Source organism: Chiloscyllium plagiosum, unplaced genomic scaffold (genome assembly GCF_037043375.1).
Source record: "Chiloscyllium plagiosum isolate Xiang-an unplaced genomic scaffold, Cpla_swu_hap1 HiC_scaffold_17, whole genome shotgun sequence".
In the NCBI taxonomy this organism is placed as follows: domain Eukaryota; kingdom Metazoa; phylum Chordata; class Chondrichthyes; order Orectolobiformes; family Hemiscylliidae; genus Chiloscyllium; species Chiloscyllium plagiosum.
This window is the reverse complement of record NW_028270155.1, coordinates 72,860,279-72,878,830: the sequence shown is the minus strand read 5'-3', so window position 1 is coordinate 72,878,830 and position 18,552 is coordinate 72,860,279. Positions and strand designations below refer to the sequence as shown.

Genomic DNA, 18,552 nt, shown 5'->3' with positions numbered 1-18,552 from the left:
CAGCAATGACTTGTATCACTGAAGTACAGCATTGTTACTTTTATGTTCAATTCTTCTTGTAATAATTAGCCTTCCTGATTATGTGCTGTGTCTGTATACTAACATCTTATTACTCATGCATTTGGCCACTTGGATCCCTCTGCATCCCAGAATTCTTCAGCCGTGCTTTGTTTAAATAATACTCAACATTTTTATTCTTGATCCCAAAAGTGAACAACTTCACATCTTCCTACTTTGACTGCCTGAAGTTTGCCCATTTGCTCAGCCCGCCTGCAATTATCATTATATCCTTTTCCTTTTCTAACTATCTTTGTACCATCTGCAAGTTTAGTTAGAATGTCTTTGTCTTCTCATCCAAGATTGTTGGAACATAGGTTGTTGGAAGTTGAGGTCTCAGCACAGATCCTTGCAGTTCACCACTCATCACACTGTGCCAATCAGAAAAAGACCCAACTGGGCATACTCTGTGTTTTTCTGTTGCTGGTCAATCTTCCATGAATGCCAATTTACACTGTGAGCACCTACTTTGCATAATAATTTTTTATGAAGCAACTTGCCAAATGCCTTCTGTAAATCCATCTATCCCTTCAAATAGCTCCAAAACATTGGTTAATAAAGACTTTTCTTTCACACAACCATGTTGATTCTTCCCAATTACCTAGAAATAAAAACCAAAGTGCTCAACAAAAAGCACTTTGATGAGTGAATCAAACATCTTACCCATGATATCTTCGAAGCTAAGTGGCCTAAAACCTTTCCTGTATTTGGTCTCTGGGGTTATATTTGTTGTTTCCCAGTCTGAAGGAAGCTTACCAGAACCAAGCAAATTTTAGAAAACTATCACCAACACTTCTAGCACATTGGCTACATTTTTTAAGGCTCTAGGATGAAGTCCATCAGATGCAGGGACACTATCTATTCCTGATGAAGGGCTTTTGCCCGAAACATCAATTTTCCTGCTCCTTGAATGCTGCCTGACCTGCTGTGCTTTTCCAGCACCACACTGATCTAAACTCTGGTTTCCAGCGTCTGCAGTCCTCACTTTTGCCTAGGTCCAGAGACATGTCAGCCCACAGCTCCATCAGCTTTCTCAGTTCCACATCCCTAGTGACTATAATTTCATCATGTGCCTCTTCTTTCCTTTCTACCTCCTGATTCACAGCCATTACTGGGATTTATTTTGCATCCTCTATAGTGAAAACAGAAATAAAACATTTTATTTGCCATTTCTTTGTTATCCACTATTAACCGCGATTCTCACTTTTTAAGAGCACCAATATTCACTTTATTGATCTTTTCTTTTTAAATAACGGTAGAAACATTTCCTATCCATTTTTACATTCCTAGATTGTTTCTTCTCATACTATCATCTCATCCTCCTGATTAATCTTTTAGTCATAGAGACATTCAGCATGGAAATAGACCCTTCAGTCCAACTTGCCCATGCTGTTCAGATTCCTGAAATTAATCTAGTCCCATTTGCCACGGTTTGGTTGATATGCCCCTCAACTCTTCCTATTCATGAACCCATCCAGATGCCTTTTAAATGTTGTAATTGTACCAAGCCTCCATCACCCGCTCTGGCAGCTCATATACACATCACCCTCTCTGTGAAAAAGTTGCTCCTTAGGTCCCTGTTAAATCCTTCCCCTCTCCCCTTAAATCTGTGCCCTCTAGTTTTGGACTCCCCTACCCTGGGGAAAAGTCCTTGGCTATTCATCCTGTCTGTGCCCCTCATGACTTTACAAACCTCTATAAGGTCACCCCTCAGCCTCGGATGCTCCAAGGTAAAACAGCCCCAGCCTGTTCAGCCTCTCCCTATAGCTCAAACACTCCAACCCTGGCAATATCCTTGTAAATCTTTTCTGAAACCTTTCAAATTTAACAAATCATCTCTGCCATTCTTTAGATTCTGCCCAGTCACCTGTCCTGCCACTCATCCTTGCACAATTGTATACTTTTTCTTTAAAGCTGATGCTTTCTTTACCTTCTTCAGTTACCTACTTAAGGTGTGGGAATCGGTTTAGCTCAGAGTTGCCTGGATTGTTGGTTTACAGAGCAGTGTGATGCCAACAGCTTGGGTTCAATTTCCATCAATGGTTTGAGGTTACCACGAAGGACTCGCCTTCTCAAACTCTTCCCTTGCCTGAGGTCTGCTGACCCTCAGGTTAAATCACCACCAGTCGCTTCTCTCTAATGTGAGAGCAGCCCCTATGGTCTGGGAAGACTATGGTGACACAACAACTACTGGAGGTGTGTTCTCCCCCTGATAATTTTTCTTTATCATATATAACTTGACTTTTAAAATTCATTCGCATTTGTTGGCATTCTTGACAAGATCAGCATTAACTGTCTCTTGCTAATTACCCTCAAGATGGTGGTTTTGAGCCACCTTATTGAATTGGTGCAGTCTACATGGTGGAAGTGCATCCACAGTGCTGTTAGGAAGCAAGCTCCCGGATCCTGTACTAGCAATGTTAAAGAAATCCAAATATATCGCCAAGTCAGGAAGGGGGCGAGACTTGGAGGTAACCGTGTCCCCATGTGCTTGCTGCCTACTGTAACACATCTGGCACTACACAAAGTCAGTGAAAAAGCAACTATCAGTGAAAGGGAAGAACCAGAGAGTTGAGGGATAGGCCAGGTATTGCAGTCTGGTGAAGACTTTCACTTACAAGTGCTGTTAGTGCCTGAGGAGAGGGTGGAGAGCAAAAGGGGTGAGAGATTTTCCACCAGGAACTGGGTGTTTAATGTGCTTGCAGGGAGAGGAGTGTAAATTAGAGCAGGGAGAATTTAAAGAAAAAGCAACTCAACGTTCCTTGCACCTCGGAGCACCCAATTCAAGAATAGCATCAGGAGAGGCCTAGAACTCCTGCCTGGTATCTCAAGCTGAAGAAACTGCACATGGTCTGGGGGGAGCCTGGGGAAGGAAAAGGAGAGTGCATGGTGAAGGAGAATGAGAATGAACTGCCCCAGTCATCTCCCACATATATATTCACAGAGTGGGTCAGTTCATCCATGCCATGGTGAAGGGTGGTAGCTCAGCTGACCTGACGTAAATTGAGACTTGCAACACCGGTTGTCCCATTAGCAACGTGCCATGAATTACTGAACATGTCACTCACGTGGTTCGCATAAGTTCCGGGTTGGGTACACACTGCAGTCGCTGGGAAAGGAGCTGGAATGCTTTGCTCTGGGGCAAGAGCATAAGGAGTCCATATAGGGCTTTGATCAGGTAGGGATTGTTCTCAACATCAAGGAGTTGCAACCGCAGATCTGCGAGGAAGAATAGGAGATAAATTAACAACGTTTCACACCAAATCCCACCAAGCTAGTGGCAGAGAACCCAAAATCTTGCTCAAAGACATAGGGCTTGATGAGTGACTGAGAAGAGGAAAGAGATGTGGTGAGTTGGAGGGGCTTAGGTAGAAACACAGAATACTGGAGAAACTCAGCAGGTCTGGCAGCACCTGTGGAGAGAGAGAAACAGAATCAACATTTCAACTCTTCTCCAAAACAGAACTATTAGCGGTGGAGCAGGAATTGAGCTATCTACGGATCAGCCACTCTGTCTCTTTGCACAATTGTTTAGACCCCCTCATTTCTGGGAAAAAAAAATTAATTCCTAACTTAAACAGGTTGCTCCAGCGAGGGGTTGCAAGCCAGGCACACGGACAGAGCTTGCAGAGCTCAAGTTACACAAATGAATTCAAGCTTCATTCTTGTGGAGCTACACACTGAGGCAAATGGCACAGCTTCCAACTCACACAGAGGGCCCAATTCCAAGGATAAAGGAAGGATTAAGTGGCTTTTTTTTTTAAAAGAGTGGGAGAGGAGGGGTAAATTTTACTCAGGTCAGTTCGCTCCTCTGTTGGAGGCGTGGACTCTGAATGGGGAACTAAATCACTCACAATGCAGACTTGCTGATTGGGAGCAGGATCCTTGGCACACTCTCCATATGGTAAACCAGGCTTCATGACTGTTTATTAACTTGGTACAGATGTGGTAACCCTTCAGATGCCCATCTGCTGGATTCCATGTGCAAATAAGCGATTGCCAGAAACAGCCAGCAACGTTTCATTTTTAATTTTTCACACGCTTCATAGGAATCAGAGCTTTTGAGCCATCTCCTAATTTGGATATGTTCCCAGCTTCATGCAGCTGCCAGTCAGCACTTGTTTCTTCTGCCCCATTTCCTGACACACTAGCTCACATCTGGAACTCCAGTACAGTGTGTGGAAACATGAAGTGCTGTAATCGTTTACTTACATGTGAAGATTGGACACTCGATCAGCTGCACCAGCTTGTCCACTTCAGTCAGGAAATCAATGGTCACCTCAAGATCCCCACTGGTGTAACAGTCAAGGTAAAGGGCGTGACAGAAATGAAACTCAACAGCATGGGAATTGAAACAGAAATGATTTATGACTGCAGAGATCCAATAGGAAATACAATAAGTAAAAGAATGTGCATTTACATAAAAAGCAGGTGATCACATACTCATGCTGTCTCACAGTATTTTATTGTTAATAAATTACTGCTGTGCAGGAAAACATGGTGGCCATTATATTCTTGTTTCGAAAAGCATCAAGTTAAAAAATGACCAAGAAACTCTGTTGGTGTTGTTTGGTGGATAGATATTCAAGCAGGCAACAGACTGAACTCCCTTACTCTTTTTTTGGATGGGACAATACAAAATGCCTTTTGTATTAATATGAACAGACAGGCAGAACCTTGCTTTAAAGGCCTCTTTAAGATGCCACCTTTGATATGCAATAGGACAGTGTATAACCAGCCTTGAAGCTGTGCTCAAGTCTACAGTGGGCTTGAATCAAAGGTTTCTTCACGAAAGGATATGAACCACTGGAATTGAACTAATGGTTACGACGATGCAGTGGATGGAAACCCAGACCCTCGATTTGTATTCCAAACCGAGTATTGTGATTGACATTTGGTTTGACCAATTCGCCTGTTAGGATCATACAATGGACTTGATTCTGCATGGCTTTGCACGACATTACGAACAATCACAGTAAAGAAGCTCACACCCGACCACTCTCAAAAGACAAGGTCCCATATCCTGAGCGCTAATAGCAAAGATCAGCGTTGAAATGTTAAACATTGTCAACTTAACCAAAGTAATGCAATGGTATTTCTGAGCATTCATGCTTATTGACCAGGTCTTCTCGAAGCCCACCGAGTTGGATAAAGTATTCTATTTGATGCGTTAGTTAACACATTGACAAGTTGCAAGCAGTTCCACACCCCCAGTTTGCTGGTATTTGTTGATTAAACTTCACTGACTACCAATGTTATCAGTCTGAGGTGACAAATGAATACAAAGTTGGACTTCCCTCTTTTTATCCATAAGAAATTAGCCCTGTTGGGGAACATGCATGTGAGGATATCACAACATTAAGTGATACTCTTGTTAGGGTTGAAACAAACAACAACATTCAATAACAGAAAAGATGCACTTGGCTCAGGAATATAACAGTGTTTGACATTTCCGCGAGGATGAGCCAAAACCTTCAGGAAGAGCTGCTGGAAAGGCAATACTGCAATTAAACATCTTGATATTTAAAAAATCATTGCGGTCATGCCATTATCAAGAAGGCAGAATAGAATATTAAAAATTATTTGTCATCTCCTGTGGCCCATGTGATTTCTTTGATTCATTTTTGGGACGTAAACATTGATTGCAATTACCTTGATGCAGCGCTGCAGTCCATGTGATGTAAGTGTATGCACAGAGCGGTCAGATCTCAGCATTGTGACTGAGCAACAATGAAGGAACAGCAGTCTGTATCTAAGCGAAGGACTTAGCAGTGGTGCGCCCATGTGCTGGTGACCCTTGGCGTTCTAAGATGGCAGCTATCATTAGCTTGGCAGGGGATGCAGGGGCCATTGTGAAAAGCTGTTGCAGAACATCTCAGCCAGATTATCTGTGTGGCCTACCATTCGCTAAAGGGGCACACTGAATTGCACAGGGGATTAAATTCAATGATCTTCTCCCCAAAGAGCCACATGAAGCACAGAGGGAAGAATCCTTTAGAAATAAAGGAATTAAATTCATTGTAGAATATACCTGAAATTCAACGTGAATGGGGCAGTTGACTGCTACCCATGCATTTTTATTGATTTGGAACAATATGCACTAACATACTTATCTTATTCCTGCTGCTGAACTAGAGTACATAACACATAGCTGAAAACTCTCACCCACAACTTGCCCCATGTTGAGAGCTCTGTTTACTGCCTATGTACAAAGAAGAAACAGAAGGGGGAATGGTCAGCATCCAGTGTGATCAACAAAAGAGTAAATGTCAATCAGCTGACAAAACACCAGCGGACATGCGATTGACAAATTTCTTGTTGACCAGTAGATTAAACACTGCTGCTCTCCATCTGTCTATCCCTCTTGAGTAACACAAATGGGCCATCAGGTGCTCAAAGCTTCACTCGACCAGGAGGTGGTTAATTGCACAGTAGAGTTCAAAGCGAACGCCCCTTTCAGATAGAGAACAAATTCCCACTTGAACAGGCCAGGAAAAGAGCTGCTTATTAGGTATCCAACAATGCAGTGATATGGTGCCAGCTCATGCGTGAATTTTATGCCAATCTAATCCATATATTTCACATATAATCATTGAAATGTTAAATTCAGAAGACAGTCAATGCCTGCAATCTGATCCACACGTGATTAGTGTCAGTATGCTCAGTTAGCTGGATGGCTGGTTTGAGATGTAGTGTTGTCAACAGCTTGGATTTAATTCCTATAACAGCTGGGATAACCATGAAGGCCCTGCCTACTCAACCCTGCCCTTTGCCTGAGGCATGGTGACCCTCAGGTTAATCTCACCACGAGCCATGTCTCTGTAATGAGCGCGCAGCCCGGCAGTCCTCTGTGACTACGATGACGTTCACTTTTCACAAAGAAAACCTATTTCAGGGCAGGCAAAATTTGATCAATCCAAAACTTCCAAAAGTGAAATAATCCTGAATAAACAGGAAATATCTGTGATAATCTTTGACTGCCCCCCCACCCTAAACCCTCTCTCCACAAACCTTTCTGCATAATTACAATAATCAATCAGCCACAGTTCACTACATGCCCTTTATTATTGCTACATTCTATTCTCTACACTAACTAAAGCTCTAAAGCTATGGAAAACTGTCAAAGTTGGTCATGTACAAAATTAATCTTGCCCCTGCTCTCAAATGAAATGTTAAAGATGGAATTGCAGAGAAGTATTGGAACCAGATGTGAGCCATCATGTCGGAGAACAGAGTCCATGTCACCTGAAAGTTACTTCATTCCATAATCTAAACATTACAGCAAGCACAGTTCACTTTAGAAACATTTTTGGGCAAACATTTCACTTTAAAGCCCAACTTTAACAATTGCTGCAATTGCCTAGCTTCCTACTTACCACTAAGGGCCTGCACAAACACAACAAAACTTGGATTAATATAATGCCATCCCCAATCTCAGCTGCTTTGCAATAAGGTTATATCGCTCTTTTAAATGCAATATAGTGTTTGAAAACACTTCACTGGACCACTATCATACAAAATATTTGCAGAATCACATAAGGACATACAGCTTTAGTTGCCAACTGTTGGTTAGGGAGATCATTTTTGAGGAACATCTTAGAGGAGGAAGGTGCTCTCAAGGATTTTAAACTAGTTTCCAGAACAAATAATAGGACAGAGTAAGAAGAGGGTCAAGAATCTAACTTCAGGCACATAGATGAGGGGACAACTATGGGAAGGGAGGCAGTCAATGCAGGACTGAGGGAGTTGTACTTAAATACACATAATACATGAAATAAAGTAAATCAGCTTGTAGCACAGATTGAGATGAGCAGGTATGATGTTGTGAGTATCAGAGACTTGGTGCAAGGGGATCAGGGCTGGGGACTCAATATCCAAGGATACGGGTTCTATCGAAAGGATAGGCAGATGGGTTGCCTTGTTCATCAGAAATAAAATTTAAATCAGAAGAAAGAAGCAATAGAGGGTCAGAAGGTGCATAATCTGTGCGTAGAGTTGATGAACCACAAGGGAAAGCAGACCCTAATCAGGGTTACGTATAGGCCCCTGAACATAGAGTGCGGGGAAGGAAATCAATCAGGAAATAGAAAAGGCTGGTAAGGAAGCACTATTGTAATAATCATGGGGGACTTCAATATGCAGGTGGACTGGGAAAATCAAGTTGGTTGCAGATCCTAAGAAAAAGAATTCATGGGAATATCTATTATATGTTTTTTTTTGGAGCAGCTTGCGGTACAGCCCACCAGGGAATAGGTAATTCCAGACTTGGTGATGTGTAATGAGGCTTGATTAGGGAGCTGACGGTAAAGGAACTCCTAGGGGACAGTGACCATTATGTGATAGAATTCATCCAGTAGTTTGAGAGGGAGAAGCTGGAATCAGATCTAACGGTATTACAATTGTGCAAAGGGAATTAGCACTGCTGCCTCACAGCACCATGAACCCGGGTTCGATCCCAGCCTCGGGCAACTGCCTGTGTGGAGTTTGCACATTCTCCCAGTCTCTGCTTGGATTTCCTCCGGGTGCTCCGCTTTCCTCCCACAATCCAAAGATGTGCAGGTTAGGTGAATTAGCCATGCCAGAATTGCCCATTGTGTTAGGTGTATTAGATAGGGTAAATGTAGGGAAATGAGTCTGGGTGGGTTATTTTTGGAGAGTCGGTGTGGACTTGTTGGGCCAAAGGGCCTGTTTCCACTCTTTAGGGAATCTAATCTAATCTAACTACAGAGGCATGAGGGAGGAGCTGGCCAGAGTTGATTGGTAGGGAAACCTAGCAGGGATCATGGTGCTGCAGCAATGGTCGGAGCTTCTGGGACTAATCTGGGAGGTACAGCAGAAACTCATCCGAAGGAAAAAGAAATATATTAAGGGGAGGACAAGGCAATCAATGCTCACAAGGAAGTCAGAGACAGCATAAAACAAAAAACAGTGTGGTAAAGGTTAGTAGGAAGCCAGAGAATTGGAAAGCCTTTATAAACCAGTAGAGGACAATAGCAATAAGGTGGGAGATGATGGCATATTTGAGAAAGCTAGCGAGCAATAGAAAAGAAGATTGCAAGATAAATATAGGAAAGGTAAGAGAGGCAGGAGTGAACATTGAAGTATTGGAAAAATTAGGCTGGAAAAGAGATAATGGGCAACAAAGAATGAATATATACTTTGCATCAATCTTCATGGTGGAAGACATCAGCAGCATACCAGAACTTCAAAGAACATGACAAGAGAAGTCGTGGACAGGATAAAAACAAATGAAAAACTATATAATGTGATGAAGATTATTAGGAAGCTCGAGGATCGGGAAGCCCTTAAAAATCAGCAGAGGACATGTAAAAAATCAGTAGCAGAGGGAGAAGATAAAATATGAGTAAGCTATCCAGTAACATAAAGAGAAGATTGCAAGAGTTTTTTTGATATCAAAATGGTAAGAGAGAGGCAAGTCTGGAGATAGGACCACTGAAAAATGAGGCTTGAGAAGTAGACAAGAAATGGCAGTGGAACTGAATACGTACTTTACACCAATCTTCTTCAGTGGAAGCAGCATACCAGAAATTCGAGAGAGCCAGGCGGCAGAGCTGAGTGTAATGGACATCCCTAAGGAGATTACTGGGGAAGCTGAAGAGGCTAAATGTGGTTAAATCACCTGGACTAGATGGATTACACTTCAGAATTCTGAAGGAGATAGCTGAGGAGACTGTAGAAGCACTGGTGGTAATCTTTAAGGAATCAATGGAGTCAGTGGGTCCCAGAGGGCCGGAAAATGGCTAATATAACACCCCTGAGTAAGAAGGGAAGGAAACAGAAGACAGAAAACCATAGGCTGGTTAGCCTGACTCCATTCTTTGCTAAGTGTTTAGAGTCCATTATTAAGGATGAGATAGTGGAGTACTTAGAGGTGGTTGGAAACTGCAGCACAAAGGACCTTAGAAGTCCTAAGGATTCTTAAGGTTAACAACTGGTTCATTTGGTAGTTCGGAAGATAAATACAATGTGAGCATTCATTTTGATAGAACAAGAATACTGGAGCAGAAATGTACTGCTGAGGCCGTATAAGGCTGTCATCAGATCATACTTGGAATATTGTGAGCAGTTCTGATTGTAAGTTACAGAGTACTGAGAGGCCTGGATAGAGTAGACGTGGAGAAGATATTTCCACTAGCAGGAAAAACCAGAACCCAAGGGGACAGCCTCACAGTGAAGGGATGACCCTTCAGAACTGAGATGGCGAGGAATTTCTTCAGTCAGAAGGTGGTGATTCTGTGAACTCATTGCCGCAGAAAGCTGAGGAGGCCAAGTTATTGAGTGTATTTAAGACAGAGACAGATAGGTTCTTGACTAGTATTGTGGGCAGAATGCAGGGGAATGGGGTTGAGAAATTTATCAGACATGATCAAACGGTGAAGCAGACTCAATGGGCCAATTGGCTTATTTCAGCTCCAAGATCTTATGGGTTAGTGTGAAGTAGAGGGGTCTTGGAAGAGAATTCTAAAGCTTGTAGCCGAGGAAATTGAAGAGACAGTCCCCAATGGGTGCCATGATTAAAATCAGGATTGCCCCAGAGGCCAGGGATCTCACAGTGTTGTAGGGTAGGCCTGAAAAGGTTATATTGATAAGAAGGGGAAAGGCGATGGCGAATCTGCAAAGAAGGATGACAGTTTTAAAATTCAGCTGTTGTATGACCAAGGATCAATGTAGGTCTGCGAGCACAAGAGTGATTGGTCAACGGGACTTGATGTGAGTTAAGACAAGTGTAGCAGCAAAATGCATGAGATCCAGCTTATGGAGGATAAAGTATGGACAATCAGCCAACAGTGCATTAAAATAATTAAGTCTAGAGATAACAAAGGCATGATAATAGGAGTTTAACAGCAGAAGGACTGAGGTACAGATATAGTTGAGCCATTTTATGCAGTTGATCTTAGTTACCATACACAAAAAAGGCTGGAAGCTCTTCTCAGGATCTAATATGTCATCACATTTATGAATTGACTGGAGTACTCTCAAAAGAGAGAAAAGGAGTTGACAGCTAGGGAATGGGGTCAGAAAGCAATGGCTCTTCCCAATATTTCCACAATTGGAAGAAATATCTGTTCATCCAGTACTGGACACTGGGTAAGCAACCTGATCATTTAGCAACATGGAGTCATAGAGATGTACAGCACGGACAGAGATCCTTTGGTCCAACTAGTCTATGCCGACCAGATATCCAAATTTAATCTAGTCCCATTTACCAGCACTAGGCCCATATCTCTCCTGATGAAGGGCTTTTGCCCAAAATGTCGATTTTCCTGCTCCTCGGATGCTGCCTGACCTGCTGTGCTTTTCCAGCACCACTCTAATCTAGAATCTGGTTTCCAGCATCTGCAGTCCTTATTTTTACCTAGTTGATTTCTACCTTCAAGTATCTGTATTCAAATGGCTAGTTCTCCTTGAATTCCATGAGATCTAACATTGGACCTTGTCCAATGCCTTACTGAAGTCCACAGAGATCATGTCCACTGCTCTGCCCTTTTACTTCTTCTAAAAAATTAATCAAGTTAATCAGACATGATTTCCCACCCACAAAGCCATGGTTACTATCCCTAATCAGTCTGTACCTTTCCAAATACATGTAAATCCTGTCTCTCAAGATTCCCTCCAACAACGTGCCCATCACTGATGTCAGGCACACTGGTCTATAATTCCCTGGCTTTTCCTTACCACCTTTCTTGAATAGTAGCACCACGTTAGCCAACCTCCAGTCTTCCAGCACCTCACCTGTGATGACCGATGATACAAATATCTCAGCAAGGGGCCCAGCAATCACTTCCCTTGCTTCCCACAGAGTTCTAGCCTACACCTGATCACGTCCTAGGGATTTATCCACCTTTAAAGTGTTTTAAGACATCCTCCTCTTCTGTAACATGGACATTTTCTAAGATGTCACCATCTATTTCCCCATGTTCTATAGCTTCCATGTCCTTCTCCACAGTAAACACTGATGCAAAATACTCGTTTAGTATCTCCCCAGTCTCCTGTGGTTCCACACATAGGCTGCCTTGCTGATCTTTGAGGGGTCCTATTCTGTCTTTAGTTAACCTTTTGTCCTTAATGTATTTATAAAATCCTTTTGAATTCTCCTTAACCCTATTTGCCAAAGCTATCTCATGTCCCCTTTTTGCCCTCCTGATTTCTCTCAAGTATACCCCTACTGCCTTTACACTCTAAGGATACACTCAATTTCTGCTGACATATGCTTCCTTCTTTTTCTTAAGGAAACTCTCAATTTCTTTACTTATCCAGCATTCGCTACACCTACCAGCCTTCCCTTTCACCCTAACAGGAATATACTTTCTCTGGACTCTCGTTATCTCATTTCTGAAGATTTCCCATTTTCCAGCCGTCCCTTTACCTGCGAACATCTGCCCCCAATCAACTTTTGAAAATTCTTGTCTAATACTGTCAAAATTAGCCTTCCTCTACTTTCAAACTTCAACTTTTAGATCTGGTCTATCCTTTTTCATCACTATTTTAAAACTAATAGAATTATGGACGCTGACCCCAAAGTGCTCCCCCACTGACATCTCAGTCACTTGCCCTGCCTTATTTCCCAAGAGTAGGTCAAGTTTTGCACCCTCTTTAGTAGGTACATCCATATACTGAATCAGAAAATTTTCTTGTACACACTTAACAAATTCCTCTCCATCTAAACCCTTAACACTATGACAGTCCTAGTCTATATCTGGAAAGTTAAAATTCCTGACCATAATCACCTTATTATTCTTACATATTACGGAGATCTCCTGACAAATTTATTTCTCAACTTCCCTCTGACTATTAGGGGGTCTGCAGTACAATCCCAATAAGGTGATCATCCCTTTCTTATTTTGCAGTTCCACCCAAACAACTTCCCTGGACATATTTCCAGGAATATCCTCTCTAAGTACCGCCGTAATGTTACCCCTTATCAAAAAGGCATTGGAGGATTCGAGAGGTGGAACCAAATGTAGATGTGAAAACTAATGCTGTGGCCATCTGATAATGCAGCGGGGTTGCTCAGTGGTTAGCATGCTGCCACGCAGTGCCAGGGACCCGGGTTCAATTCCAGCCTTGGTTGACTGGATGTGTGGAGTTTGCATATTCTCCCCACGTCTGTGTGAGCTTCTACCAGATGCTTTGGTTTCCTCTAACAGTCCAACAATGCAGCCTAGATGGATTTGCCATAGTAAATGTGGGTTTACAGGGATAAGGTGGAGGGGTCATGTCTGGGTGGGATGTTCTTCGGATGGTCATGCAGAGTCCATGGGCTCAACAGCCTCTTGCACCCTCTTAAGGGCAGGTTCTTGAGAGGATACCAGAGCCAATGCCACAGGTGCAGGAAAAAAACATTTCTAGTGATTTACTGGATTTGATTATGAAACCAGGCTGAAGCAGTGCCACTCAACTTAATAAAAGTGGAGAGGTGCTGAAGGAAGGTGATGTGGCTGACACTGTCAACATTTTCAGAATGGTTGAGGGGGCAAGTTTACCTTTGTCACATCCATATAGGATGTTATATGTGCCTCTGATTAGAACAACACTGGCTATTATGTGGTTCAGGAGGGAGGCTGGATGATTAGCAGTTTAGTGAGAATGGGGCCAAGGGAGGAGGAAAGTGACTCCCATGGACAAGATGAGCTCAAAGGAGGTACAAGGGAGATAGGAGAGAGACTAGACAAGTTCACAGCAGTGACAGAGGGAAAGCATTGAAGGGAGTTTGGTCAGGTGAGCTAATGGAACTGAGGGGCACTGCAGAGAACTAATTGGATTATATCCACATTAGGACATCAGAATGTTGAGGAGGAACTGGGTGCTATTTTTCAAAAAAAAAAAATTCAAAATAGTGCTTTGTTCATAAAAAATAATCTACAAAGGTTCTAAATCTGTTGTGTATAGTCTTTACAGAGAAAAATAACAAACAAAATACTGGAATTTTGACTTTTTTTTGCAACTGCAGAGAAACAGTTTCTACTCATGAAGTGAACTATTTACATGCATTTAGAGACATTGAGGGGGTCTGACAACTGATCAGACCCTTGCTATACTTTGGCAGAAAGACTTTGACAGTGGGCTTTCCCCATTGTGCTACAATTGGTTAACCTGTGCAACACAGCTGGTATAAGAACTCTCTTGGCAAATGCCCTTCCTGTAAAATGTTTTGGGAGTCTTAACTGAACTCCAGCTTTGGTGTAGGTTGGTGAGCACTCTCATGCAGAGACACCACACAAATGGTTTGAATTAAAAGAGGATAAACAATGGCGATGATCTGAGGTGAAGAGACAGAACTCTGAAAAAGTGCAGGATATTTTCTTCTGCATTTAGCCATGTTTCTCATTAGGGATCATCTCATCCTGATTGTAAGGTTGTGGGTTCAAACCTCCCCCCCCCCCCAGTTCAAAGATTTGAGCAAATCATTAAGGCTGGATTTTCACCTTGACACCATACTTTCAGAGGTGCCCTTTTCCACAGAAGATGTTAAATCAATGTGCAGTCTGCCCTGTCTAAAAACTATTCCAAGAACATCAGGTTAGGATTCCCAGGTGTCCTAGCTAGCATTTGTCTAGCAAAAAAACACTGGCAAAATAGGTGAATTGGTCATTTATCATACTGCTATTTGTAGAATCTGGTTGTACGTGAACTAGCTGCTGGATTACAGCAGGAGTACACTTTAAAAAAATAACTGAATTAGTTGTGAAGAGCTTTGAGATATCCTCAGGCTATGGAAGATGCCACATAAATGTAAGTTCTTCCTTTTTAAAAATGACAAGATATTCTATTCTGTAGCAATGACATTGTTCATCTCAAAGACTACAAAGGGAGTTGCTGGAACTGAGCTTTCAGTTCCAATTAGCTTTCTGTCCAGTGCAGAAATATGGGCAGTATAGGAATGCATGAAAAAATGATTGAAACAGAAAGGTCTTTAAATCATTTTGGGCAAAGTCATAATTTTTTGAGCAAAATTACACACTTCGACCTCTGGGAAAGGTAAATGTTAAGCAATGCAGCTTACAAAATCGATGTGAACCCTGGCTCTCAGAAAAGGTACTCAAAGCTCACATCTGATGAAAATAACGACTCGGGCATCTACTTTCTTTCATTATTTTTAACAGACATCTCATATGGTGCAGCAGAATTCCAGTTCTCCACATCAAATGGGAAGATGGCCATCTTGAAATGCTGGAAAGCAAACAGATGGAACTTCTTCCCAGAAAATGTTGGAATTTTGGATGCGGACTTAACCGAATGAACCACCATGGATTGGCATATTAACTCTCTCATTGTCGGAGTGCTAAGAGACCTAAACCTCGAGGGAATAAAAATAGAAAATACTGGAAACACTCAGCAAGTTTATGAGAGGGCTAGTGTTTCCCGCCAAAGACCTCTCTGTTCTGATGAAATGTCATCAACTTGAAATTTAAACCCCCTGGATACTGCCAACCAGAGCACTTGGAGCGTTTTCTGATTTTATTTTTGATTTCCAGCATTCACAGGACTTTGCCTTTGAATTAACCTCGAGGCAAGTAGCCAATTAAAATGTTAAAACGCAATCTTCGCTGGGTGATTTGAGCAATGCTGACTGCACTTCAGTAGTTTGCTCGATTGTTGTTGAGGCATGACACTCCATAATTGCCTAGCAAGAGACTGTTACCAGAGCTAAGGGATCTGAGGAGAAAGAGGAGTGTTCTTGTGCAATACAAGTGACACTGCTCTCTTTGAGTCCGTGAAGCCCCTACGCACCCTTGTCCTATCAAATAGCCAAAACTATTGAACTGTTCAGTTTCTTTTGTGTTGGTTGAGAGCTTATTCAACATGCCGTCTGTGATGAGTCACAATTGCCTCCAGTTACAGCTTGGAAAGTCAGAAGCCTTCGGTTCCTGTTCATAAAAACATTGCCTTGGCACTGATCCCTTTCTCTCTAACCAGTGCTTCAGGCAGAACTAGACTGTTCACAGCCTTAGCATCCTATTTAAAGCTTGACTGAGCTTCTGACTTTATATTATCAGCCCCACAAACAATACCTACTTCCAGTTCTTATCCCTACTACTGTCCCATGTATCCTTTCATGGCTTTTGGACGACTACTCCAACCCACAAGCTGCACCTCATTTAAAACTCTGTTGTTTCTATTCAATGCTTACACCAAATCTCACATGCTCATCACTCCTATGCTTGCTGACCTGAATCGGCTCCTGGCCTGTTGTGCAAGACCTACTTCATTAATCTCCATTCGTGGCTGTGTCTACAGCTGCTTAAATACTGCACTCTCTTCATTCCTGTAATGTCTTGTCTCTTTGTTCTCCTTTAGCACGCATCTTAAAACCTTCATCTCCTTTAGCAAGGGATTCATTTGAGTTCCAGTGATGCACCTCAATTTTTTTTTACGTTAATGGAACTGTATAAAACATACATACATATATATATATATATATATATATAGATACACATGCATGTATGTATAAATGTATATTTAGATACTTGCACACCATTGCAATTGGCTAAAGAACACAGGTAAGAGTCTCCAGCCTTTCGAACATAATTTCTCCAGCAGTGAAGAAACCTGCTCCTGTAACTTTACCCACACAGGAGAAATGGGGAAACGAGGTCCTGCAGAGCTTGGCTGCACAACTGAGTGGACCATTGCGATTGAATTCACATAACGCAAGGCTCAGCTTCAGGACTGAGCTTCTTATAAAAAGAAAACTTGCACTTACATAGCACCATTCATGACCCCGCAGCATTCCAAAGTGCTCACAATGACAAAATGATTTGAAAGGGTCAGTAAAGCAAAGCAAAAGGGCAGACCTACAACTTGGAACCAGGCCATTCAGAAGGAATATCACAACGTATGTTGCACCACTCCAAGCGCTGCGGACATCAGCAACTCCATGTCTGAAATCTTTTGGACAGTGAGACAACTGAAGCTTTCAAGACTGAGGCAACTCATTTTGCTGGATAATGATAAACAAAGAATATGAAAGAGCCTTGATTTCATGTGACTTGAGGAAGCCCCAAAGTGCTTCCCAATGAATTAAATACTGAAAAATGTGTTGCTGGAAAAGCGCAACAGGTCAGGCAGCATCCAAGGAGCAGGAGAATCAACGTTTTGGGCATAAGCCCTGCTTCAGGAATGAGGAGGGTGTGCCAAGCAGGCTAAGATAAAAGGTAGGGAGGAAGGACTTTGGGAGGGGCGTTGGGAATGGGATAGGTGGAAGGAGGTTAAGGTGAGGGTGATAGGCCGGAGAAGGGGTGGGGGGCGGAGAGGTCGGGAAGTAGATTGCAGGTCAAGAAGGCGGTGCTGAGTCCGAGGGTTGGGACTGAGATAAGGTGGGGGGAGGGGAAGTGAGGAAGCTGGAGAAATCTGCATTCATCCCTGGTGTTGGAGGGTTCCTAGGCGGAAGATGAGGCAGTCTTCCTCCAGGCGTTGTGTTGCCATGGTCTGGCGATGGAGGCGGCTAAGGACCTGCATGTCCTTGGCGGAGTGGGAGGGGGAGTTAAAGTGTTCAGCCACAGGGTGGTTGGGTTGGTTGGTGCAGGTGTCCCAGAGGTGTTCTCTAAAACGTTCGGCAAGTAGGCGGCCTGTCTCCCCAATGTATAGGAGGCCACATCGGGTGCAGCGGATGCAGTAAATGATGTGTGTGGAGGTGCAGGTGAATTTGTGACGGATATGGAAGGATCTCTTGGGGCCTTGGAGGGAAGTGAGGGGGGAGGTGTGGGCGCAAGTTTTACATTTCTTGCGGTTGTAGGGAAAGGTGCCGGGAGTGGAGGTTGGGTTGGTGGGGGGTGTGGATCTGACGAGGGAGTCGCCCAGGGAGTGGTCTTTCCGGAACGCTGATAGGGGAGGGGAGGGAAATATATCCTTGGTGGTGTGGTCTGTTTGGAGGTGGTGGAAATGACGAAGGATGATATGATGTATCTGGAGGTTGGTGGGGTGGTAGGTGAGGACCAGTGGGGTTCTGTCCTGGTGGAAAGGGCCTGGATGAAGATCGCCTCATCTTCTGCACCAACCAACCCAACCGCCCTGTGGCTGAACACTTTAACTCCCCCTCCCAGTCTGCCAAGGACATGCAGGTCCTCCATCCTCAGTCCCAACCCTCGGACTCAGCACCGCCTTCTTGACCTGCAATCTTCTTCCTGACCTCTCCGCCCCCGCCCCCACCCCCACCCCCTCTCCGGCCTATCACCCTGACCTTAACCTCCCTCCACCTATCGCATTCCCAATGCCCCTCCTCCCTACCTTTTATCTTAGCCTGCTTGGCACACCTTCCTCATTCCTGAAGAAGGGCTTATGCCCGAAACGTCGATTCTCCTGCTCCTTGGATGCTACCTGACCTACTGCGCTTTTCCAGCAACACATTTTTCAGCTCTGATCTCCAGCATCTGCAGTCCTCACTTTCTCCGAATGAATTAAATACCTTTGACATTTAGCCTTTGTTGTAACACAGGAAATGTGGCATCCAATTTGCACACAGTGAAATTCCAC

General features: G+C 43.3%; 1 protein-coding gene across 3 annotated transcripts in view; it reads right to left on the bottom strand.

Annotated features, from left to right (window-relative positions):
• vac14 (vac14 homolog (S. cerevisiae)) overlaps window positions 1–18,552 on the bottom strand; it is a 363,248-nt gene that overhangs the window by 57,268 nt on the left and 287,428 nt on the right. For all 3 annotated transcript variants that reach the window (XM_087996063.1, XM_043707329.2, XM_043707330.2), the window contains 2 exons: window positions 4,270–4,349; window positions 3,126–3,276 (listed from right to left, as the gene is read on the bottom strand). In XM_087996063.1, coding sequence (XP_087852189.1) covers window positions 3,126–3,276; window positions 4,270–4,349 — 231 coding nt within the window. The remainder of the gene's footprint in view (window positions 1–3,125; window positions 3,277–4,269; window positions 4,350–18,552) is intronic.